Below are 25872 nucleotides of genomic sequence, written 5' to 3'. Positions count from 1 at the left end.
GGTTTCATAAAAAATTTTTTTGTTAAAATCTTTCTATAAAATCATGCCGAAATATTACGTAAAATAAAGAAGGGAAGGAAAGATCAAAGAAAAAATTACGGTTTCTTACACAAGGGTGGGTGAGTGTCTCGAATGGCCTAAATCGCCTTTATGTTATTTATGCACGGCCCCTAACAGATAAAAAAAGGATAAAGTAGAAATTTCTTGTTTCATAAGACAATAATCTGCATTCTAATACATTAATTAAAAGTGACATATAATTATAAATATTACATATATAATTACATTCTCCATATTAACTGTGACAGTGAACTGACTAAACAATAGAACAATTAAAATTGTGTTATGGTGGCAAGCCTTTGGCATACATTGTGGCATAAATATTTATAAATATTAAATATTATATCTTACAGTAAAAGAAAAATACCTGTTATTGTGGGAAACAATCCTACCGTGCATAAATGTCCCAACACCACAATATTTACTAGAAGAAATTTTACACCGCAGATCGATTTTGTACTCTCGTCGAGATTCGTCGAATATAATTTATGTAGAGATTTGTAAGGTGAAGCTCCGAGAATATACTCAAAAAATCTACCTAAAAATAACAAACAATATTATTCAGGTGCAATTAACTGATAAAAATACATTTATTTTATAATCATTTTTATGAACTATTCATAATATATTCGAAAATAAGAGCATTCCAGATCATTTTCCTTAACTTTATAATAATAATAGGTAAATTCTCACCCTTAAATATGTAAAAAGACTGTTTTGATATTTTTAAACACTTACCTTCACTTGCCTTCAAAGGAATAATATGAAGTCTCATTAATATTTCTGTTAACGTTGCCAATCCTACCCATGCAATAAACATGCCAAGGACAATTCTATATTAAGCAATTAATATTTTCATATCAATTTACTGAAATATGTTTTATATCATTTAACAATTAATTAAGTAACTATTACTGTAATTATATCTGTTTGAATGTAAGAATATAAATATGATTTATGGGTACATAATAACTTGAGAGCTATATTATATTATTTATAAATGTCTTAAATAGTTGCTTAATGAAGACTTTTTACTTGTGAAGTTTTAGACTTTAGTTTAGTTTAAACGTGAAGGGTTGTAGTGAGACTTATCCCATGTAATAAAATAAGGAAAGAAGGAGAGGAGGGTGTGTAGTAAAAGAGGAGAGGAAGAGAGTGAAGTTGAAATCTTGGAAGGATGAGAAAAGGTAGGATCTCATAATTGCCTTGCATCGCAATGATTAAAAATAATCCTGACACAAATATACAGTACAGAGTGTCATTTTGGCTGATGGACAATTATACATACTGAAATCACATTGTTGATCCATATAGAACAATACATCACAGTAGAATTTAAGAGCAGGGTGCCTTGCGGCTTGGTGGCTTGTGATGACGTTGTTGACCTAGTAGTTCGTCGTTGGCGGGTTTTTCCTTGGTGAGAGTAGACCACAATGAAGTTTACAATGTTTGTAGTTCACACAATTGGCGACCAACTTGGTGCGCTAATTACATTAACAAATAATAATAAACGCTTTTTGCCCACGCATATAAATTAGACAGAATTAAATAACCTAATAAATAGGGTATAACAATTTGCAGGGCTGTTCCTGCAGCTGTCTTTTTAGAAAACAATCAACTCAAAAGATGGAACACCTAGAAATTCTGAAAACACAAGAAGACATTAGAATTAATAACAACGTGGGACTGAAGCTACATGAGGAGTGGATTGACATTGTTTTTACTTAACCTTGAAACAGATGATGAACAGATGTGGGAGTATAGTCACATCACTTTGTAAAATGCATTGTGACAGAGCAGTTGACTTTACAAAGTCTTATACATCAGATGTATTTTGTTTGTGCTAAAATTGGTTTTAATAAGAGTAAGTTCATTGCTAGCTTCCTTCCTCTTTTTGTGTGTTTTTAATATACTTAACAATATTTATTATTAATAGTGTAACCATCTACCAGAATTTGAAAAAAAATGTATGAGAAACTAAGACTTTACTCGTCCCAGATAATATGTTATACCACATTGTCATTGTACTCAAATTTATACTTGATATTTTAAATTTCAGTGTATGGGTTACATTGATAAATTGTAAATGCAGTGCACTGCATATGTTGGTTATTCCGTTGTATTGTCTGGTTATTGGCGTCGTAATTGTTAGGTTGTTACCATGTGTTTGTAAGCTGATGAAGGGTCTTTGTACCCGAAATGCATACTTACCTAAATTTGAAATGTGATTATTAAAGACCAACCTTTGTTATAAAAGTTCTGGTCCTTCTTTCTGTCGGCCTCGGTGCGATAAGCCCTGCAAATTGTTATACTCTATTTATTAGGTTATTTAATTCTATCTAATACATTAGCAAAGTTTAGATAATTAAATACGCTGATTAGGTCCGTCAAGAAGACACCTTACGACGAATCGGCAAGTTGTTGGCTAGTAGTAATCTTCTTCCGGCAGTTGAAAAACAAACAGCGAGACGAATCCAGACTTAACTCGAACTCCGGTACACACTTGAAAACTTACGAACTTAGTGTATATCCTGACGTTCCGAAACGTCTTACGTAGATCTGAAGTTTCTATTGTTGATAAAGTTTATTGAACGCTTCAATCGGTAACACCGATCCGGCATTCGGTACATTCTGCTTCTATAGAGCGCCCTTATCGAGTGGAAGACAAGTCCCTAGCCAAGATCTAAGAAAGTAGCGACCAATCGCAAAAAATGACCATCCTCGTCTGGCCGATGACACGCCTAAGCATACGGACTTTCCTCGAAAAAGTTTATGGAGCTTCAACCGGTAACACCGATCTGGCATGCAGTACAAACCATTCCTGTACAAAACCTTTAATGGATGGAAGGCAAGTCCTCCAACCTAAATGCCAAGCAAGTAGCGACCGAGCACAAGAAATGGCTATCCTCGCCTTTAATACTTTTATAGCCGTCAATAACCGAGCTGTAGCACTATGCAAATAACGTGTGGCGTGATTTCCTGCCGACAAATTAGCGGTTACCAATTGTAACGCTATGCAAATATGTAGAGTGTTGTGAACCTTAACCAACGAGTGATTAGCTGCTCTGTCGAAGGACTGCTGGTGGTGTGATGATCTGATGACCAATCAGTGGCCATGCATTAAAAATACCACAGTTGCTTCCTTAACGGTCTTTCCGCGACAGCGACCGTTACTATTTTTAAAATAGAAAAACGGCAATCGTGTTCGTACACGATTCTGCCCCGTCAACCACACTTCTCGGCAAATGTACAGAGTAGTTTGAAGCTCCGGACTGGGTCCGAATCGCTACCAAAATTTGTCTTACAGAAGTTCTAGATCTAAATCACCAAAAATCATTAAACAATTCCAATTTAAACGTTACGCAATAACGGGGACGGACAAACATTTAAGTCCTATCGATATCGGAATTTGGTGTCGAATTGAACATTGACGTCTACTTAAAAGTGATACAAAACCAATCGCAAAACACGAACGAGGGGCGACTAACAAGGAAAACACGTGTCAAAAAGGCATAAATTGCATTTTGATGTCCCAGTTTCGTCTTTGCAGATTCCCCTTCCACAATTCGTATTGTACTATTATCAAAAGCTTCCGGTTTTTGTGCGTAAGTGTTCTCGAAAGTCTCATCGATTTATTAGATATCTTTCATAACTCGTTCAGGAGATTATTCCGTACGTGTGTCGTCTTCTCTCTTGGAACATTCCAATCGATCCGTTGTGTCCAGAAACGGTCTACTCAGTTTTTCTCGATAAACTTCTATAAAATAATGAATCAGGATACGAAACGCAATTATCTGCTCTACATGGAAAGGCGTAGGAAAACTCGCTATTTTTTCCGCTCGAGACCCAGATATCGATGTTGCCCTTAACATTGGACAAGGAAGGATACAACTTCCCTGTCGTAAACAAGTCACTCGTCAACCTCTGGATGTGGCCCGTTGAACTTCGAAAGTGGACGATTAAAATTAAAGTGGATTACACTGTACTTTTAACTTAACTGTAAACCTAATGCACACACTGACTATCGTTCGTGTTTAGTCATTCTGGTCAGTCAATAACAAAGAACATTGATACCAGATTGCCATAGTACTCACACAATTAATGTTTTGCTAAATGTTTATTTCTAAACGTGTTTTTATGCAATTTTCAAGCAGGGCCGTGCCGTGCTATGACGGAGAAAGGCGGATGCATCAGGCGGCACTCTAAGAGGGCGGCATAAGCAGAGAAATCAAATTATTACTAGAACCATTAAATAATTAAAAATTTTTACGCAACGCTTTTCTATATTGATCTACGTTATTCCGATATTGATGTATACGATTTATGATTTATCGCATGTTTCTGCCTAAGTGCTTTCGGTACCCTTCACGTGTAAAGTGTTAATAGTTCTGCTTTGAGCTTAAATTACTGACAATATTTGATTTTAACGTTAGTTTGTCTGGAGAAGTAGCAAGTGGCTGTGCTGTGTTTAAATCAGTAAATTAGATATATATCAGTATCAGTAGAATATATTTGCATTTATACTACTTCGCATTTTGTGTTTAAAAAGTAGATCAGATAAGAGAATTGTTGTTTTTTACAGCAATTGTAGCTACTTATTATCATTGAAAAGGATTAGGTTGTTACAATAGTTACTCGAATTAAAAAGGAGCATTTGCATGGACTGGGTATATATCAGGTATGGAACGTGTGCTTATGTGTGATAGATAGAAAGTTATTTATGTAATATTGGACTACTTTTACGTTCTGTGTGTGATAGAGAGAATTGCTTAGAAAATATTTGCATTTGCTACTTTTGCGTTCGTTAATTTTTGCTCTATTTTTACTAAATTCATATACATTGAAGTGGGGACAATACAATGACAAATTAAAGAAAGGCGTATGTCAAAATGGCTGCTAGAAGTCAATTTGACAGATATTCTTTATCTATTTACTAAAAGGTGAGCCCTGCGTTGCTCAAGCAAAAGTAATGATAGCGAAAATTAAGATTATTAGCTTATAGCCGATCTTGCCTGTTTTCACCGGGTGCAAGAATTACGTCTCCCTCTTCCGAGATTAATTATAAAATTTTTAAATGGTCTGAAAATATGTTGGATTTTCTGCAAAAACGCAATACACCGCATCTAACAGTACAGTAGAGCCGAGTTCTTTAAGATAGTCCTTAATCCTCTTCCTCTTCCCGCGGGGGGAGTATTGCGAAAAAACCCTTCTTAGTGTGCGTTCTCATGACGTACCGTAACTGTGTATCAAATTTCAACATTTAACTCTTAACCGTTTGGGCTCTGCGCTTATTATTATCATTATCATCTCCTATCGATTAATATTATAAGATTAAGTTATGTCACGTACAAATTTTACTGGCTTTGCAACTCATTTTTATCGTTATTTTATCTATTCTATTTTAATAGATGATAAGCATCATCATATTTAATCATTTTTAATGACTCCCTCCGTTCTATGTGAAGGAGTGTGAATGTTTATTTAATATTTTTATTACAGTATGGAACAGAAAAGGAACAAATTGTCTGGAAGTGAATGTAAAAAGAAAAGCTTAAAGAATAGGGAAGAAATTAGGGAAAACTCTAACTTGTAAGAATGGTGGCGAGAGATCCACATCAAATTAAAGAATTCGCGTTTCCTGTAATAAAGGGAGGTGTAGTTCTTCGCTCTCGCATTATTTCAAAGTGTTGATCAATTGTGAAGACGTCGAGAGAAGTTGGTTGATTTACTCCGTTACAAATGCTGCTGTTTTTTGCTATTGTTGTATTTAATTTGATAATTCGTCTGCTGTTAGTGTATGGCTCAAAAAAGGCTATTCTGACTGGGGAAATCTTCCAATCTCCCAAGAAACCTCACAATGCACCAAAAGTTTGTAAATCACAGAAATGCTTTTAAAACGTGAAAATATTGGACATTCGATTAAAAGACAAAAAGCTTTTGACGCTGAATATCAACGAATTCTTCTTCTTCTTGGTGCCATATCAGATTTTTGACGTCGGCGACACCCGGCGCAGATTAGTAAGTAGTTAATAATACGCCAAGGTGTTACTAAGGAAGGTAACTCAGAGTGATTTCCTGTTGCCTTCTCTGGGGAAACGAATTATGGATATAGAAATTCGGCATTGAAAAAAAGTTTTATAAAGAATTATGTCAATAATTAGACTACTGGCCTCACAATGCTTAGCTTTTCGTGAAACAACTGAACATTTGTTTCAGCCTAATAACGGAAACTTCCTGAAGTAGATAGAATTGCTTTTTGAGTTCGATCCAGTTATGGAAGAACAAACTCCATGAAGAGTTCCATGCTGTAAATGGTCTGTGACTTATCTAAGCAATAATATACAAGAAGAATTTACAAATTTGATGGGAGAAGTAATTGGAAGCAAAATTTTCGAAATAAGAAATACTGTATCGCTAAATATTTTCAATAATCGCCGATTATACCCCAGACGTAAGTCATATTGAACAGCTCTCATTAGCAATAAGAGTTGTCTCTTTTAACTCCATTCAAAATAAATATATAAGCGAAAAATACTTTATTGGTATTTTTTTTAAGCTTGTGATTCATTAGAGAGGGTTTGACAGAACTTATTCTGACATATTTGGAAATGTTAGGTTTTGAGTTAAAGTGGCTTAGAGGACAAGGTTATGACAACGGAGCTAATATGAAACGAGTAAGAAAGGTATACTTTTCTTCTGGTTCTACAAAGCGTTGGGAAGTACTGAAAGAATGTTTCACAATTAACTCTAAAATCATTGAGTGCTTCTAGGTGGTCAAGCAGAATAGATGCGTTAAAACCTTTACGATTTCAACTTTGAAAAATCTATGATGCATTATTCCAAATAATAGAAGACGTCAACAGAGATGCAGAAACTAAAGTGAAAGCAAGAGTGTTAGCAAAAGCTATTGAAAATTACCAATTTATATGCGGTGTAATTCTTTGGCATGATATTTTATTTTAAACTAGCTGCAAAAACCCGCTTCACTGGGCAAAAGGTAACGATAATAAAGATTTAGATAATTACATCATAGCCAATCTTACCCGTTTTCACAGAATGCAAGAATTAGGTCCCCTGTTTCCAGAGTAATTAGACAATTTCTACATCTAGTCAAACGAACTATTTTCAATTTTGTCAATTTTCTGGAACGTTTACAATCGTTCTATAATCGAACCAATTCGAATTTAAATTTAAATTCGAAAATTTTTTAAATCGAAATAGAAAATCTTCCACTTTCAACCACTTTCAAAGCCCATATCTCCTGCACTCTTATAGCTATCGGAATGCACCCACCATAGTGCACGAATGGAGACTTGGGGATACTACTTCATACAAACACCATTCACTTGAGATGTGTAGTTCTGGCTGAAAAGTGAAATATAGAAACACACACGTCTATATATATATATATAGATAATAGTGTTTATCAATTTTACAAAATGGTGCAAAAACTACATATTTTAACAGGCCTATTACAGACAGTGTATGCACCAGAGTCAAAAAACTAACATTAATTTTGAATGGAATGATGGTAATAAATACAATATTCTGTATGAAAAACTAATATATATATATATATGTATATATTGAAGCTTCATAAATGCAAGAATATATATTTTAATTCTAACATTTTCTTTATATTATTTTATGTATCTGGCACATATTCTACGAGCCGGAATCTCTTCGGCATCCGAGCGCGGGCGGATTTATACAGTCGACCCCCCTATAATTACGGTCCCTATAATTACGATTCCTATAAAACTACGAAAAAATTGCTACCGGTATCCGTAAAAAATAGTAAAAGTTCCCTATAAACACCTCAAACGTCATCGGGCAGCCAAACTACTTTCCCGCCGTCCGTAGCGCCAACAACGGAGAGATTTCTATCGTCTGGACAGTATTATATAAATTATATATAAATTAGGTACTGTACATATAATTATATATTAATTATATATAAATTAGGTACTGTATATATAATTATATATTAACTTATTGTAACTTTGTTATAATTAAATATATAATTTCCGCCGTCTAGCGTGGCGCCACGCTACGGAGATTTTTACGCTAACTATCGTCTGTCAGTATGTAAATTAGGTACCGTAAGTCTAATACAGTACTGTAATTTTATACATTTCTTGTGAAAGAAACATTTCTTATTCAACGGCGATTAAAATTATTTATATTAATGATGTCTCCGAAGTTCNAGATGAAAAAAACACTAGAAAATTATCGTACCAGTCTCCAGTCAATACTTTCGGTCAAAAATGAATCAGATATAAATGTAAATGATCTTCAAGAAGAATTCCGTGATATATCCCGAATGCTAGCATATTCTATGAAATCATTGAATGTCTTAAATAATTTGTGCCAAAATAACTTAATTACTTTGTATCCGAATACCGTTGTAGCTCTGAGAATTTTATTAACACTCCCTGTCTCTGTAGCTAGTGGGGAAAAAAGTTTTTCCAAATTAAAATTAATAAAACACTACTTAAGAAGTTCAATAAGCCAAACAAAACTTAGAAATCTATCATTAATTTCTATTGAATCTACATTGGCTGCCACTCTAGATTACGATTCCCTAATTAACGAATTTGCTAAAGTTAAAGTTAGAAGAGTAAAGCTGTAGTAGATTGTTGTAGTTGATATCAATATTTTATAGTAGTTTATATTTTCAAAATAAAAATAGTATTCATACATTTTGTGCAGTTGTTTTTTTTCACAATCGAAGGTTATTTTAAAAAGTAAAAATTTAAGGGGCAGAATTTTGAAGACTCGCATCATACTGAGAAAATCTACCGCACGGCCCTGTTTTCAAGCAATATTATTTGTCAGTCGAGGAAAAGTATTCTTGTCTGTTGCTTTAACTTTATCAAAAAAGCATAACAAAAAAGTATACTTCGAAGACATTCGAATAACATTTAAGACTGTTCGAAAGTGTCGTGGATACAACTTTTGATTTATCTCCATATTTTATTTTATACAGTTCTATACTTTCACGAGTATTCGTTTTTTCTTGATGTCAAAAACCTAAAATAAAACTCGAGCAAATCAAATAGCACGGCACCGAATAATATTTCCGTTTTGAAACGTTTCCATTTTACTTAGATGCCGCGATTGACACGTTTTATTGTATATAACGAAGATTTAACCGAAGGATAAATTTCTTGTTCATTTAAGTTCATAAAATATTTAATATATTTAATATATATTTTTTAGCTCATTTACCTTCATGATTTTTAATGTAATAGGCCTATAACAGAATTAACTAATTCAAATTTTATATCTGTGTTTACTATGATTGTATTTCGTACGCATTAAACGCTATCATCTGCTGTAATCCACAGGCGAAGAACACGTTTTATTATTCCTTTCTATACTCACAAGTCAGATTTAACCGTTGTTAAACTATAAATAATTATTACAGATTTTGATTATATTTATTAATTTAAATTATTCGTTTTTATTACTAAATATATTCTTTATAGTTTTAATTAATTTAAAGCAATTATTATTATAATTTTTATAATAGTTGAAGTGGTTACAGGTATTTTAAATTAACATTTATATACTGTTGTATAATAGATTATTTTACAATTATTTATTTAGTCCTTTTATATATGTAGTGTATATCTAAAAATTATGTAACATTTATAACGAAATAGAAGATTCGGTGTTGCGCCGAATTTGACAGTAAGATCAATTATTTCAGCAAATCTACAGCAGCCAGAGATGTATTAACATTAAATAATACTAGATAATTTATTATCGCAATATTACAACAATTTTACACTAACGAGAAGACTCTCAAATATACCATTAAAGAGATTTTATCTTCAGTCTGGTTGCAAACAGAAAACAAAAAAGGCTACAAGAGTCTTTGAGAAAATGCAGTAAAGGCCAACGCAGCTGGAAAATAATGATTTGTTTAAAAGGAAATCGAAAGACGTGCTAAAATAACACTAAAGGATAGACAATTAAACAGTGTTGACCAACTTCTGACAGAAGGTTTAAAAGACGTGTGAAGTCGGTAATTACACAGTAAAAGAAGGCGTTTTAGAAAGGGAAAAAAATGCTAATATGAGGAACATCAATGTGAATGTAACAAAAATCTCGTTAAACGTTTGCGAACTGACCTCGTTTGGTTCGGAAAATCTATGTTTTTTAAATATTCGAGGTAAAAATTAGATAAAATTTTTTTAAAGAGAAGAGAAAATAAGACAAAACTGCACGCATTTCCGTTGTGCTGGAAGAGAATGTGGAAAGAATTTTAGAGTAAATAATTGTCTAATGACCAGGTTTAGGAGAGAGCAAGAGAAACCAAATTCATTCTTAACACTATGGATAAATGAAAAATTAAGACGATAGGACATCTATTAAGACATTCAGACCGAATAAAAGTATCGTTTGACTGAATGATAGATAAAAAGAAGTTAGAGGTCAACCTAAAATCAAATATTAGGTGTTGTAAAAAGCAGAACACATTCCTGAATTTAGTTGAATAATTTTTAAAATAAGAAGGAAAGAAAAGCATTAGCAGTCGATGGCTTAAAACGGAATATTTAAAACACAGAAATCAAGACAAACGATGCGCATTCAAATAGACAATAAATTTCTCTTTAATATCATGTAATGCGCTTCAGAATAAAATAGATTCGATTGGCTATTTTCTTTGTTAAACTTATTTTTTTCGTTAGATTATTATCGCGTTTTTCACGAAAACTTTGCGATTTATTTATATTCATTATTCATCGTCAATTTGCCGAATTTTTCGGTATTTTAAAGTTATTTTCATACTTCAGAAGTTCTTAATTTCATTGAATCAGTTTAATATAAATATACTTACAACGATATCAATTGTCCGTTACTGTATTTAATACGTTCATCTTTGATTTTGCAATATCCGACGTTAAAGTCTATTGCTGTCCCGAGTACTGAAAAATAAAACGAAGAACGTAATTACAGATTTAAAGAATCACATAAATTAATTTTTCAAAATGACGGTTTAATTTATCGCTTGTCACATTTTCAATTTATTAGAAAAAATGAGGTTTAAATGCATTGCTTGTAAAATCAAATCTAACTAAGAGAGGAAAAAGTATTTTAAGTAAGAAAAGTCGATCTACTAATATGATTCCTCCCTGCAGTGGAAGGAATTTTAATTGGAACTTTTTTCTTTAAACACATCTGAAACATTCTTTACAAATTATTAACAGAATCTGTCATTGATGGGCACTCCATACATTACAGTTACTACTTCCTTATAAAAATAGCATAAAAACAATATTCTTTTTTATATATTACAATCTAAATCTTGTTAATCCGAACTATTTATCGCAAAGAGTTTACAAATTATTGACTAGTAGTTTATAAAATTCTTTATACTGAATTACATATTTATATCCACTTAAAATTATGATTCGTTAGAATGATTTTGTGTTGTTTTGGCTGAATACAATAGAGAGAATTGTTTAAGATCGAACAGACAGTTGATTAAGGCATGTTCGGATTTACAAAAGTATTTTATATAATTAAAAAATATCAAACGACTTACTCCAATTCCCAACGTTTCTTAAGTCTTTATCACTGCATGTACTCGGAATGCACACATCGAAACGTATTTCCATCTTTGTATCGACTAAATCTGTTTTCAACGTATCTTCAAACCTAATTGGTTCCTATAAAATTCATTAATTCGTTGTGTAAATAGATTTAACTGATAAATTACACTAAAGTGTATTAATTAATCCTTCGCAAAATTTTTTGTTAAATTTTAATACTTACAATAATTTCTTTTGCTAGTTTAATCAATGAATTATTTTCCAACTTATGAATCGACTTTGCAATACGTTTCAGTAATTCTTGCATTCCAATTGTCAGGGCACAGTATTTGCCTCGAACCTGTTCCGTTTCTTTATCGGTAATATCTTTTTTATTTTGAGGAATTTCTATGTCTAAACACTGGTCATAATCTCCCGGTATCCATAGTGTTACTCCTAACATTCCTGCCGGTAATTTTCCAAAAGAATCAATCACTGGAAATAGTAAATACATACAATTAATTAAAGTTATCTTTATGTACCATATGTTTGAAAAAACAAATCGAAACAAAAAGATTATATTTTTCCGTGGAGACTCACAGTAGAGAGAGCCTTCGATACATGCGAAAAATAGCGCATACGCCAAATCGCAAATAAGGATGCTAAAATTCAACCGGAAATAAATGAATTTTTAAACGTGTCTGAAACTGTAATTTGTATATTTAATTCGACTGGGAAGAACGGAAATGATGACTACCAAAGATTTAAGGCAAAGTGCATCGTTAATGACGTTAAACATTGACAAGCGGTGTTTCAAATAACAACTGCAAAAAACTACATACTTTTTCGGTCGATATGAAATTTTATTCTAAAAGCGTTTTATATTGTTAATTATTATAAAATAGCAAAACGCTTGAATTTGAGGAAAGTGATAAATTTCATAAAAGATCTTAAATGCTAATAACGAGTTAAATTACTAAGTCCGATCCATCTCAACGTATCAGACGTGATCGCCTATCTGTCAGTATCAACCGTTAGCAATCGACAATTTTTGTATTATCACTTTCATATAATTTTTAATTTAGTGTCATAATGCCAAATTTTGTTACTTAACCTTTACCACATTCTAAGATATTAAACGAAATTTTTGGGTTCAGCAAGTCTCAAGACGTGAAGATTTGAAAAACAACACGGAAGATGAAATTTGAGAGGATTCCAAAACTTTTCTTTATTTTGTACACATACGACCTGTATAGTACAACAACGGAAAAAAATTTTATAAACGTCGTAAAATATTTATTTAGCGTGACCATCACTGTCGCTGCCTCTACAGTTATCAGTAAAAGTTAAAGAATTAAAACAGAAACTACACTAAATATGAATATAAACATACTAAATAAGATTACTGCGCGAAAACACTAAGTTTCATATTCACTCGTAACCAACGTTGAAAATGCGTAAACAGAGGTCATTAATTTATAATTGCCGTGTCGAAGGAATAACGTTCAACCTACCTGCAAACGATGCAGATTAACCGAATCGGCATTGTTCGAAACCGCATATATCGAGGGCCAAGGTTATTGTAAATCAAACGGGTCAATAAGATTAGTGTAGTAAGTGTATGGAATCCCTAAATAATGTGGGTTAGTTCAGAATGTATACGGCGCAAAAATAATTAACGTGAGGTCCCAAAAAACGGGTCGAAGTTAAATATTTATATTAGAAATTTATTAAACAAAACTAGAGAAGTAAAAGAACCTTCATTAATAAAAACCGATAATAATGAATAGAATTCAGTTGTCACATAATACCGAGACAAGAAAAAATACTATTAATGTAAGACGTGACGAAATAAATGTAAACGGGTGTCCTCCAGTAGAGAGGGAACTTTAACAAGGCGCTCGTATACAAATAATTAGAACATAAAATCTTTTGGAAAAGGGGAAAAATTAATAAAAAAAATTAAACATCACTTCAAATCGAATTTTACGAAGTANTACTTCATAGAACTGTCTTTACATCTTGCATATGATATAATTTGTATATATTTTTATGTGTATAAATATTTATATACATAAAGAATGTACATAGGTGTACTAATATACAAAAAATATACATTAGTACTGAAAAATACAAAACTAATAGAAAAGAAACGATCACGAAACCAGAATAAATAAACCAGATTTCAGAAATGAACACATGCGTATCACCAATACTGAAACACTTTGCAAGTATTTGCAGATTAATTTCACAGAAGATTTGGTGGTAGAAAATAGCAACTGTCAAATTGAACGAATGAAAAAATCGTGACAAAAATCATCGAATTGATTGCACATATGATAAGAAGAATTTAACTGTCAACCTACGCCGTAACATGAAGTTCAATCGATTGTTGAGTATTAGAGAAAACGATTCCCATTGTTTAATAGAATGATTTCGCCTAATTACGGAAAAATTAGTATGTCGCTCCAGCAAACAATTATTGTATTTTGTATTGCGAAATGTGTAAGTTTCGTGTCACAGAAGATTCGAGAAGTTCTGTAAATATTTTTTGTCGCATCGTACCGTCGTTGAAAAGTTAAATAAAAGAAGGAGATACAGCCCGAAGAACAATGAATACATTGAGACTAAGGATGCACCGATTAATCGGTAATCTGCCATATCGACCATTTACCCGGTTAATCGGTTTTAATAATCGGCCAATTTTGCATTTTAATATTTTTGTTAGCATGTCACGTATAAGGCTAGTAATAAAAAATAATAAATTTCTGTCATATATTTGTTATTTAATGGATATTACTTGACAATCTAAATATTAAAAAAAATTTTAACTTAAATTATTTTTTTTATCAATACATATCATAAGGTATAATATAACCTGTTCAAAACAATCTGTATTATTTAAAGTTTAAACTTTAAACATATANACGTGACGAAATAAATGTAAACGGGTGTCCTCCAGTAGAGAGGGAACTTTAACAAGGCGCTCGTATACAAATAATTAGAACATAAAATCTTTTGGAAAAGGGGAAAAATTAATAAAAAAAATTAAACATCACTTCAAATCGAATTTTACGAAGTAATAGACTAGACAACAATTGATTAAAATGAGCTTAAGTTCAAAGTCCCATCTACACCATTCATGCAAAGTTAATGAATAGTGTCGGGTAATTTCCCAGATGCGAACCTTTTCCGGACCCGAACAGGTCTCGTATTTCGCTTAGAGACAAACGTAAAGCCAATCCTGACGAGGGATTAACGATTCCCTAAGGGCTGTTTCACACTATGACAGACTAGACCGACTAGGCCGACCCCACCGGTTTTATAATCGGACCGGTTAGTAGTAAAAGCATTCGAACTAAGTACGATTTTATGTCGGTGGCCGACTCATAAGGACCAATCAGAACAATACACTAGCCAATCATGGTAAGTTTTTTAAATTGAACAGAAAAGATGGCCGTCATGGAAAGCGATCGTGCATTTAGATATATCGCGTCATTATTACAATATTAAATTAGTCAATCACGTACATTCAACGCTTAGTTTCTTGGAAATCTCCGTCCGAGAATTATTTTTTTTTATGTTGTCTTTATATTCGGCTCGTCGAATATCATAAAACCACGGATATGTTTTGACTTCGATTATCAAAGTTTCCGAGAAATCTATACTTTCCGCCATTTTCTAACTTCGACGTAGATTGGATAAATCTAAACTTTGATTGGTTGTAGCTTCGAAACTCTCATTGGCTGTAGCTCACCGACTACTCCGACCCGACTACAAATATTTAACTTTTCAAATCTGTCAGACTGGAACGACTAGTCGGGCGGCAGACTGCTGTTGCCATGGAAACACGACTTGGAGTCAGGCCAGTCGGTCCAGTCAATAATGATGTGAGACAGCCCTAAGGGTACGGCTATGCAGATGCGAATTTAGTAGCGAGCGAGAGTATGCGAGCGATATACTTCTCGCAAAGGAAAAGCAATGCGCAAGCGAAAAGCGAGAAATAACGCTGGCGAGAGCGAATTTCTGGTTCTCGCACATATCTGACAGGTTTTGATATTTATCGCGTCTTTCCTTTTCTCGCCACATATTCTCGCTTGCTCGCCTATGCATAGTCGTATCCTAAGAGTCTTAAAACTTACACTGGTGCGAGAAATGGGATTTTAAGTCTGCAATCTCCATCACGTCATCGAAGCTACCTTAAATAATTAGGCCTAACCATCTTGTCATAAAGCTATTTAAATGAGGGTCACTATGTGTTAAAGTACCGTATTTTAACGAGTATAAGTCGCTGTCGAGTATAAGACGCACCCCTATTTTGAGACAAAAAATTTAGAAAAAACTTTTTTAATGGGAGATTGCATTTTATTCGTTTTTTTTATTAAAAAGATGTATTTTATTTGTTTTTTATTCAAGAATATGACGGATGGGTGAATCGACACCTTTATTAAACTGAAATAATTATCATTTCTTAATGTAAACTCAGAATTCACGCAATAACAGTCGACAGAACACGGCGGTGATGACTCGTGTGTCGCTATTCTGATAATCTAGGTACTCTAGCCATTCTGTTGAGGACCATGTGCTTAACGAATCACTGCACAGGTTGGTCCCTAGAGTGGACCACTACTGTAAATAATTTCACTGTAAAAATGGTTACCTGTCGAGTATAAGACGCACCATGATTTTGAGCCCCAAAAAGAAGTAAAAAAAGTGCGACTTATACTCGTCAAAATACGGTAATTAATTTCTATACAAGGAACAAATGGAATGCACGCTGTGGGAATAGACTAGGAGTGTTTGTAGTGTGTGACTCACTGTTGAAGCTTATGTAAAATGCTTTTTTTCTTTTATCCCGTATTTCTCTTTACGTGTTATTTTCTTATTTTACGATTAAAGTTTATTCAATAATTTGTATCATAATAGAGAAAAATCTTAATCAAACTTCAAATCATAATTATTCCATAAATTGTATATTTCCTTATAAATTACAGTTTAATGAGTTTGTAACTTCATTTGCCTGACTTTAAAACTGTAAGAGGCACCAACTGTTACGATATTTTTAAATAGTCACAACTTTTAATATATTATTATAATACTTATAATTATTATTATAAAATGGGAAAAAGCTGCATTTTGAGGATAATTAGGAATTTTAGAAAAAAATTGTAATTGTTAATAACGTGTTAAACCTTTATTAAGTCACAAATTTCTTGAGATATGAGACCTGACTACTTACATTTTCTATTCCTTAGATCTATAATCGTTAAAATTTAACATGAATAATGTTAATTAATAACACACAGATCTCCTTGTAAAGACCTAGGATTAATTCTTTTTAAACAAGAACACAAACAGAAAGACACAGGAATTCTTATGCTTTACAATGAGTGAACAACTTGTGCAAAACACGCACACACAAACACATCTATATCAAAATCCGAAAATAATTGCGATTTTGAACTATCCGAGTTCGAATTAACGAGGATTCCCTGCACACGGAAATCCTCGTATATAACGTAATTAATGCTACCACTTTTCAACTTTCCCTTCACCATGTAAATTGAATGACTCTGCTTTTTTTTCTGTCATAATAAAATAATCCCTACAGGATTTTTTGTAAACCTGCACGATTTCAGACTTTCCGAGTCCGGTTTTTTAAAAAAACCTGACCTTGCGTGATACGAGGGTTACCTAGCTTAAGTTGTAATAATTTATAACATTGAAGATTACTTACTTCGAAGAGGCCACTCTTTCAGTTTCATCAAGTCTTCCAGGAAGAGAACGGAAGACTTCGTGCAAGATAAAGATACCTTCACTTCTTCGGAAATTTTCATCAGATAAGGAAGACTCTGGTTTAAGACAGACTTCAAAGCCGTTTTGATTCGCATCTCCGCATTTTCTAACATCATCGACGTTTGTCGGAAATCATCGCCGTCTTCAAGATTTGTATTGTTGCATTTCGCGTAACACAAAAAAAGCGTCAAAATTAAGAAGTAATTAAGAAATCTTTCGTATTGCATTTACGGAGCTTTCTCTGTTTCTATGAACAACTTGTAAGTCGCTTTGCATTNTGTTATATAGAAACACACACGTCTATATATATATATATATATATATATATATATAAATTCAGTTTCGAAGCTATTGCAATCTGTAACTATAAATTTGTCAGATTGTATGAGGATGTTATCAGAAACCATAAAACAGTGAAAAGTTATAGACAATTCGAATATAGTCAGATGAAAATTGCTGTTAAGAGATTGTAGAGAATCTTGAATGCAGTACAGAATATCCTGTCGAAACTGAAGTTAGAGCCAAAAGGAAAAAGCATCAGTTTGACTACGAAGAAGCTGTCAATGTACCCTTGACAGAAGAGATTAAATTTAAAATAAACTTTTTAAATTATATTCTGAACATTTCCCTCAATTCTCCGAATGAACGATTTACGCTTCTGAAAACACATAGCAGAAATTTTAAGTTTTTATATGACATTTTAAAACTTAAGGATTTAGATGAAGAAACGCTAGAAAATTATTGTATCAGTCTCCGGTCAATACTTTCGGTCGAAAATCAATCAGATATAAATGTAAATGATCTTGAAGAAAAATTGCGTGATATATACCGAATGCTAGCATATTCTAAGAAACCTTTAAATGCTTTAAATTATTTGTGCCAAAATAACTTAATTACTTTTTATCCGAATACTGTTGTAGCTCTGAGAATTTTCTTAACACTCCCCGTCTCTGTAGCTAGTAGGGAAAGTGTTTTCCCCAAATTAAAATTGATAAAACACTACTGAAAAAGTTCAATAAGCCAAACTTAAACTTAAAATCTATCATTAATTTCTATTGAATTTACATTGGTTGCCACTCTAAACTACATATCCCTAATTAACGAAATTGCTAAAGTTAGAAGAGTAAAGCTGTAGTAGATTGTTGTAGTTGATATCAATATTTTATAGTAGTTTATATTTTCAAAATAAAAATAGTATTCATACATTTTGTGCAGTTGTTTTTTTTTCACAATCGAAGGTTATTTTAAAAAGTAAAAATTTAAGGGGCAGAATTTTGAAGACTCGCATCATACTGAGAAAATCTACCGCACGGCCCTGTTTTCAAGCAATATTATTTGTCAGTCGAGGAAAAGTATTCTTGTCTGTTGCTTTAACTTTATCAAAAAAGCATAACAAAAAAGTATACTTCGAAGACATTCGAATAACATTTAAGACTGTTCGAAAGTGTCGTGGATACAACTTTTGATTTATCTCCATATTTTATTTTATACAGTTCTATACTTTCACGAGTATTCGTTTTTTCTTGATGTCAAAAACCTAAAATAAAACTCGAGCAAATCAAATAGCACGGCACCGAATAATATTTCCGTTTTGAAACGTTTCCATTTTACTTAGATGCCGCGATTGACACGTTTTATTGTATATAACGAAGATTTAACCGAAGGATAAATTTCTTGTTCATTTAAGTTCATAAAATATTTAATATATTTAATATATATTTTTTAGCTCATTTACCTTCATGATTTTTAATGTAATAGGCCTATAACAGAATTAACTAATTCAAATTTTATATCTGTGTTTACTATGATTGTATTTCGTACGCATTAAACGCTATCATCTGCTGTAATCCACAGGCGAAGAACACGTTTTATTATTCCTTTCTATACTCACAAGTCAGATTTAACCGTTGTTAAACTATAAATAATTATTACAGATTTTGATTNTAATTTGGAACATTGAAAATTACTTACATCTAAGAGGCCACTCTTCCAGTTTAATCAAGTCTTTCAGGAAGAGAACGGAAGACTTCGTGCAAGGTGAAGATACGTTCACTTCTTCTCATCAGGTAAGGAAGACTCGGCTTTAAGACAGACTTCAAAGCGGTTTTGATTCGCATCTCCGCATTTTCTAACATCCTCGACGTTTGTTCGAAATCATCGCCGCTCTCGAAATTTGTATTGTTGCATTTCGCGTAACACAAGAATATCGTCAAGAGTAAGAAGAAATTAAGAAACCTTTCGTACTGCATTTTCGGAGCTTTCTCTGTTTCTATGAACAACTTGTAAGTCGCTTTGCATTTACTCTCGTCAAAAAGTTTATCAAAGTGTATTTTTTGGTTACAAAAAACTGACTTTTCAATGACAACTACTTTCCTGGAACTTCTTTACAAATTATTTGTTTTCTACAATACAAATAACTTAAATAATTTTTAAATGTTTTAATTATTTCCGGTGTTGAAGTGACTCGATTATCGTTTAAATATTGAAAGAAAAAGTATAAAGATAGATTTTATAATTTTTAAAATATAATTGTTTATTTTAATATTCAAGGGCAAAGTGTTTGGCTGACAAATGTAATGTGTCGAATTGCGTGACAAAAATTCGTAATTAAAGTACTTTCTACTCTGTATTTTTTCAAAAGTTATTTGCATAAAATAAATTACCGCATAATCAAATAATTTTCTTGAGTAAATGCTCTTTTAGGCAGATATTTTACGCTAAATGCGTATTTAATATACGCTATCTCTTTTTTTCTTACAGATTGTTTGTGCAGATAGTAAAATCTTGGAATTAAATAAGCAGATTTAGTAAATTTTACTTTAAATGGCGACAGTTAAACTGTCTGTCTGGTGCGTAAATTGAAACATAATGCTTATTGGCAAAAAATTCGTATTCGGTGGGTTTTATATCCGTGGTGAATCGGGCGACGACCGCTTTACCACGCAAAATTTCAGATCTTTTCGATCAAAAAACAAAAGTTATAAAATTCAAATTAGATGAACAATAACGTCCCCCGCCCAACACACATTAATTTATATAAAATAACACCGAACTTTCCTTTTTTATTTCTCGATGCGTTAAAGACTGCCGAGTTAATAAATATAAACTCCGAAAGAGTAAACAATAATATTTTAATGAAAATAAATAAATAAAATTAATAATATAGAAGTAAATAATATAAAGAACTACAAAAACGTAATAAATAAAAAAATAGTTCCACAAATAAAATATTATTTATTGTTAAAGTGTCTGAGATTTTACAATTCGATAATAATTTTCGTAACAGGTTCCAAAGCAGAAAATTCAAAACAGGTGTTTGTAATTTACATTTGTATCAAGGACTCCGATACATAAAAACTTCTTTTTTTACACGAAGGAAATTCTTTTATTTTATATTCATAACAGTTTATTAGATTTTTGTAACAGTTTTTTTACGCAATCCAGCGTGTACTGTACGTTGTTCGTTGTTACACCAATTTGTAGTATTTTACGCTTTATCTTAGTATTTTAATCTGTTATATATGTTTATATATATAACAGATATATGTTATATATGTTTATATATATAACAGATACCGCTGGTTAGTCTCTAGATATAGCAAGGATAAAATTCGTTAAACGTCACCTTTATATGTTATTTATATCGTTACTTTATAAGCAAATTTATTCTCGATATTAAAATATTTATTCTGTGCATCGCAATTACAAATTTCATCAACTTTACCTAATCTATGTTAATAAATTAGTGTTTATTTTTGCAGCAGTTATACAGAGGAAAAGTATGAAATCAGTAAAAAAAAAATGACCTAGCACATGTTAATGTTGAGAAATGAAAAAGCAAGAAATTAAATTGGTGTTTTCAATGTACACGTATATAAAAGGGACGATTTTGTTTACTTTTTTAAAAGCATAATAGCCCATTCCTTTTTTATCAATAATTCTTAAAATTTGACAGGGAAATTTCTTTATTAAGGGGAATGTTGTCATTAAATTTTAGTAGTTAAAGATGGAAGGGATAAGAGAGAGGTTGAGGCGCACGTTTTAAACGTGTAAACGTGTACGTGTGACGTTCGGCGCCGCTTTCCCGTAAGCCTAAAAGTTTGACGATGGTGTTTGGAATGTCGAGCGTGATTCCACCGACTATCCAAACACCATTGTCAAACTTTTAGGCTTACGGGAAAGCGGCGCCGAACGTCACACGTACACGTTTACACGTTTAAAACGTGCGCCTCAACCTCTCTAAGGAAATATGGGGAGCCACTTATTACATTTTCAAGTCATTTACTCGTTATTAGCTCTTGCAATTCTGTATAAAACTCGTCTCCACTTTGAAAATTAAGATTTTGCCATTTTGTAATAATTAAACAGAAAAAATTTTAGTAAAAATCATAACAGACGGCGCCACACACAAATTTTACATTTTTGTTGGAAAAGTCGCTGAAGTCGATGCTGTGTTTTTATATTTGACATAAATCGTAAAATTGATTTTACTAGTAATTACACGTTTAAAAAATTAATCTTTCAAAACAGGGGAAAAAACAGAGTTAATTTATCGAGGATCTAAACTCTGAAGGTTAAGGGATGGTGAGTAAACGAACGAAACGGCAAGAAATATCCGGAGATGGACGTAGAGTGTTGCATTATATTAATTAATACCTCAGAATATTGATAATGATGAGTGTAACTATATATTGATTTTAATATTCTTATCGCTTTCATCATAAATAACGTCAACCTTTGTTTAAAGTAAAAGAAGAAGTTATAAACTGAAATAGTATTTGTAAATTTCAAAACTGGATGTCCTTGATTACTAAATATTTCGAATGCACTTCCACTCCTTAATCAAATTTAAGCTAATAATTAAATTGTACTCGCCTAGAGTAAATTTGTTTATAAACGTTTTATGTCGTAAACAGTGATATATTTGTGATAAAAAAAAAACAAAATCTAGCTTTAGGCCTTTGCCGCTCTCTTCTCGGCTTTATTTTGTGTTATGTATATATATGAGGATGTTTGTTTGTTGGTTCACTATATACTTTAAAGCCGTTTAACTCGAGCAATTGGTACAGAACTCGGTAATTACGTTCAAATACTTCTACCTTACATCGTGTTATACAGCTCACCCCAAAATATCGATTTTCTTTTTATAAATGAATTTTTTGTTATTTAAATTCGATTATCTGAGTCACAAATAGCGCTATCTATTGGCAAAAATGTAAACAAAAAGAGCTACAGTTTTAATTATCTTAAGTAAAAAATAATAAAAAATCGTACATAAATCGTAAAAAGTAATTACAGGTTCAAGAATTAATCTTTCGAAAGTGAGGAAAAAACAGAATTAATTTATCGATAATGTAAAGTTTGATAAGATCGCGAGGAAACGGACGAAACGGCAAGAAATATTTGGAGATGGACGTGCACTGTCTCATTATATTAATACCTTCTTTTAACCCAAAATGTTGATGATGATGAGTGTAACATTAAATTGATTTTAAATACATTACATTACCGTTTGCCTCGCACCTCTGTTTTCGTTCATTTTGTAAAATGGCCAAAGGCAGTATAGGTCAGACAAGGTCAGACATGTTTTATTACTTTAAAAATTCACCAAAAATCAATTTATCGTTATATTCATATGACAAAAATTACGTTACATTCATTAATATCTGTAGTTATAAATACGATATTTTTAAATACATTTAAATATAAACTTCAATAGAAAAAAATTAAAATATATCTGACCTGACATCTGTCTGTGAAAATTTGCAACATTTCTTTTTAAATTCACATACTCCAGTAAAGTAGTTTGTTCTTAGCACTAAGCCAGAACGACTCGAAATATTGTTCTGTACAATTCTATATAACATTTATGAATGTACGATTTTTAGTTTTAAAATTATGACAGATTATAATATATCCTTTGTTTGGAATCTAACCTTTATTTTGCTATCGATGCGTATTACGAACTAATATTCTTTATTCATTTTATTTTGAACAATAATATAAATTATTGTGATAAATATATAAACCAGTAGTAATACATTTACGATGTGCTAATATTTTTAATTAAATTAAAAAATAAAAAATAAAAAAATATATAAAATATTAATTTGCTAGGTGACTTGGCGTTTTATGCAGATATTTGTCAGAAATGAAATCAGTTAAATCTTGAACTACAATGTAAAAATAAAGATTTAGTGAATATGGTAAGTTATATAAAGTCATTTTTTGGATCGACTTAATTAAGAGAAGCCACATTTTCTTCAGTGCAATTTATCAAAAATAAGTTTAGATCACGTCTTACGAATGACAATTCGAATGGTAGTTCGAATAGCAGTTTAAGAGTCGCAATATCAAATTACTCTCCTAATTTTGAAAAATTACGTCAATAAATACAGTCTGAACTTCCTCATTAACGAATAATAATTTTTCACCTATTATGTAATAAATGTCAGTAGTAGTAGTTTCGGAAGCTTTGATCACAAAATAAATTTTTAATGTAATTTCAGATAAAAATTGGGTAGCACTGATCACAAAATGGGCAGCTTCGATTACAAAAATAATTTTTTTGAGTAAATTACTATCGAATAAATTAAAATTGCAAATAAAAATTTGTTGAATTAAATTATTTCAGATCACAACATTAATTTTTCAATCACAAATCTTAATTTTATTTTAACAATAAGGCTGTATTAATTATTAAATGTTTTTATAAATTTAAATTAAATTTATTTTATTTTAACAATAAGTCAAACTTTCTGTATTAATTATAAATTTGAATTAGATTAATTTTATATTAATAATAAATTGCTGGCCATGTATTTGGTAACGAAAAAGATAATTTTAGTTTAGATAATTTTTTAATATGCTTAAAGTCGTAGTTTTTAATCGTTAGTAATTTATAATTTTTTTATATCAAACTTATGTACGTGTTGCTTAATAAAATTATTTGAAACATTTTGAAATTCAGTGATTTTATTCCAATCAAATTTTAAGTAAATTAATTTTTCAATAGAAATTTTGATCACAAAATTAATTTCAGATGTCAATTAAATTAAAATTACAAATAATTTGTAGCGTATAATTTTCAAATTAATTTTTTAAAGTTATAAATTATTTTTAGATCAAGAATTTCTTGGGTAAATTAAAATTATGTGTAATTTTATTCTCAAATTTTTTAGTTTCCATATTTAGAAAACTTTACAATTCATTTCATGTCTTTTGCAATTTGTTCTAATATCCAAGTGAATTAAAATACGACAATTTAAAATAATATTGTAACAATAAGACAAAGTAAAATAGAGAAATAGTTAAATATCATAATTATTTATATTATATTTGTTACCTACTTATTAAATATCGCAAAGAAAACAATGCTTTTTATAATATTTGTAGCAATAACGATTTTTAAAATATTATCTGATGTTTGACACCGAAGAAGTTCGATGTCTAAATAACTGTAGCTCCAGTTTTTAAAAAGATTTCTTTTTCCTATTTCTTTACCTTTAAATAAAAATAATTTGTTATACATTGCGAAATGATTTAATTACTTTTGTTAATTACTATGTTTAATCCAGCCAGTTATATCCGATGTTTTTCATCTATAAACTTTAATCCATGAATTTTTTTGCTAGTAAAATTGACTTGCCATTTATTTTTCGCCTGTAATTGATACATTTTAACAGAATCTATATAAATGTTTATTACAGCTTCTGTAAGACTGTGTAATGTTTTTATGGCCAATTGTCGGTAAATAATTTTCATCCTCTTTCATTTGAAATGCTTCAAAATCTATTAGAATCGCATTCTGTAGTCTATATATATGACCCATTCAACTGGTATCCGTCTGTCTGTCCCGTAACCGTTTGATAACGGACACTAGAGGCGGGCCCCTGTTGTGTGTCATATTTGAAACATTCAAATTAACAATTTTAATTCTTATTAAATTAACAATATAAATTTTTATTATTCATTTGGCCAATAAATTATTATTTGGTCAATATAACAATATAAATAATTCAGTATATTTGTAATAGAAATTTATTATTTCAGGGGCTTATATCTTTCGAAGGGTAGCTTGTAGGAGTATGGTTCCTTTGACTTTATTGTGAGTACAAGGGTCTACGGTTTGGGGGTCGCCACCTCTTTATTCGGAGGGTAAATCTTACCATTCTGACTTTAACAGAGCTGTAGAGCATATTTATAAAAACAAAAAAGTCAAAGCAACGGTGCCTCATGAAAATTTGTAAAGAACGTTCACTAGGGGGCGTCCCGAGCTACTAGATTTATATACAGTCGACCCCCCTATAAGATAGAGATACGTTCCATTTTCTAGGAATCCGCTTTCTTACGAATCCTTCCAATCACAACCCGACACGTATCAAGTTTACGGACTACGGCTGTTTGAAAGATTTTCTTCCATAAAATTAATCGATTCTAGACTAATCCGACTCAACATTTCCAAAATACGTAT

General features: G+C 31.5%; 1 protein-coding gene across 1 annotated transcript; it reads right to left on the bottom strand.

The window, feature by feature from the left end:
- Nucleotides 1–407: 407 nt before the first annotated feature.
- LOC111625372 lies at nucleotides 408–17576 on the bottom strand. Its single transcript, XM_023368509.1, has 6 exons — nucleotides 17341–17576; nucleotides 11848–12098; nucleotides 11618–11741; nucleotides 10910–10997; nucleotides 799–893; nucleotides 408–598 (listed from the first exon to the last, which is right to left on the bottom strand). The coding sequence occupies exons 1-6, from the start codon at nucleotides 17513–17515 to the stop codon at nucleotides 408–410; spliced, it is 924 nt and encodes a 307-aa protein (XP_023224277.1). The 5' UTR covers nucleotides 17516–17576.
- Nucleotides 17577–25872: the final 8296 nt, after the last annotated feature.

This window comes from Centruroides sculpturatus, unplaced genomic scaffold, assembly GCF_000671375.1.
Source record: "Centruroides sculpturatus isolate CEXI.00-Female unplaced genomic scaffold, Cexi_2.0 scaffold247, whole genome shotgun sequence".
In the NCBI taxonomy this organism is placed as follows: Eukaryota; Metazoa; Arthropoda; class Arachnida; order Scorpiones; family Buthidae; genus Centruroides; species Centruroides sculpturatus.
Note: the sequence above shows the minus strand (reverse complement) of the source record. Positions and strands in the feature narration are given on the sequence as shown.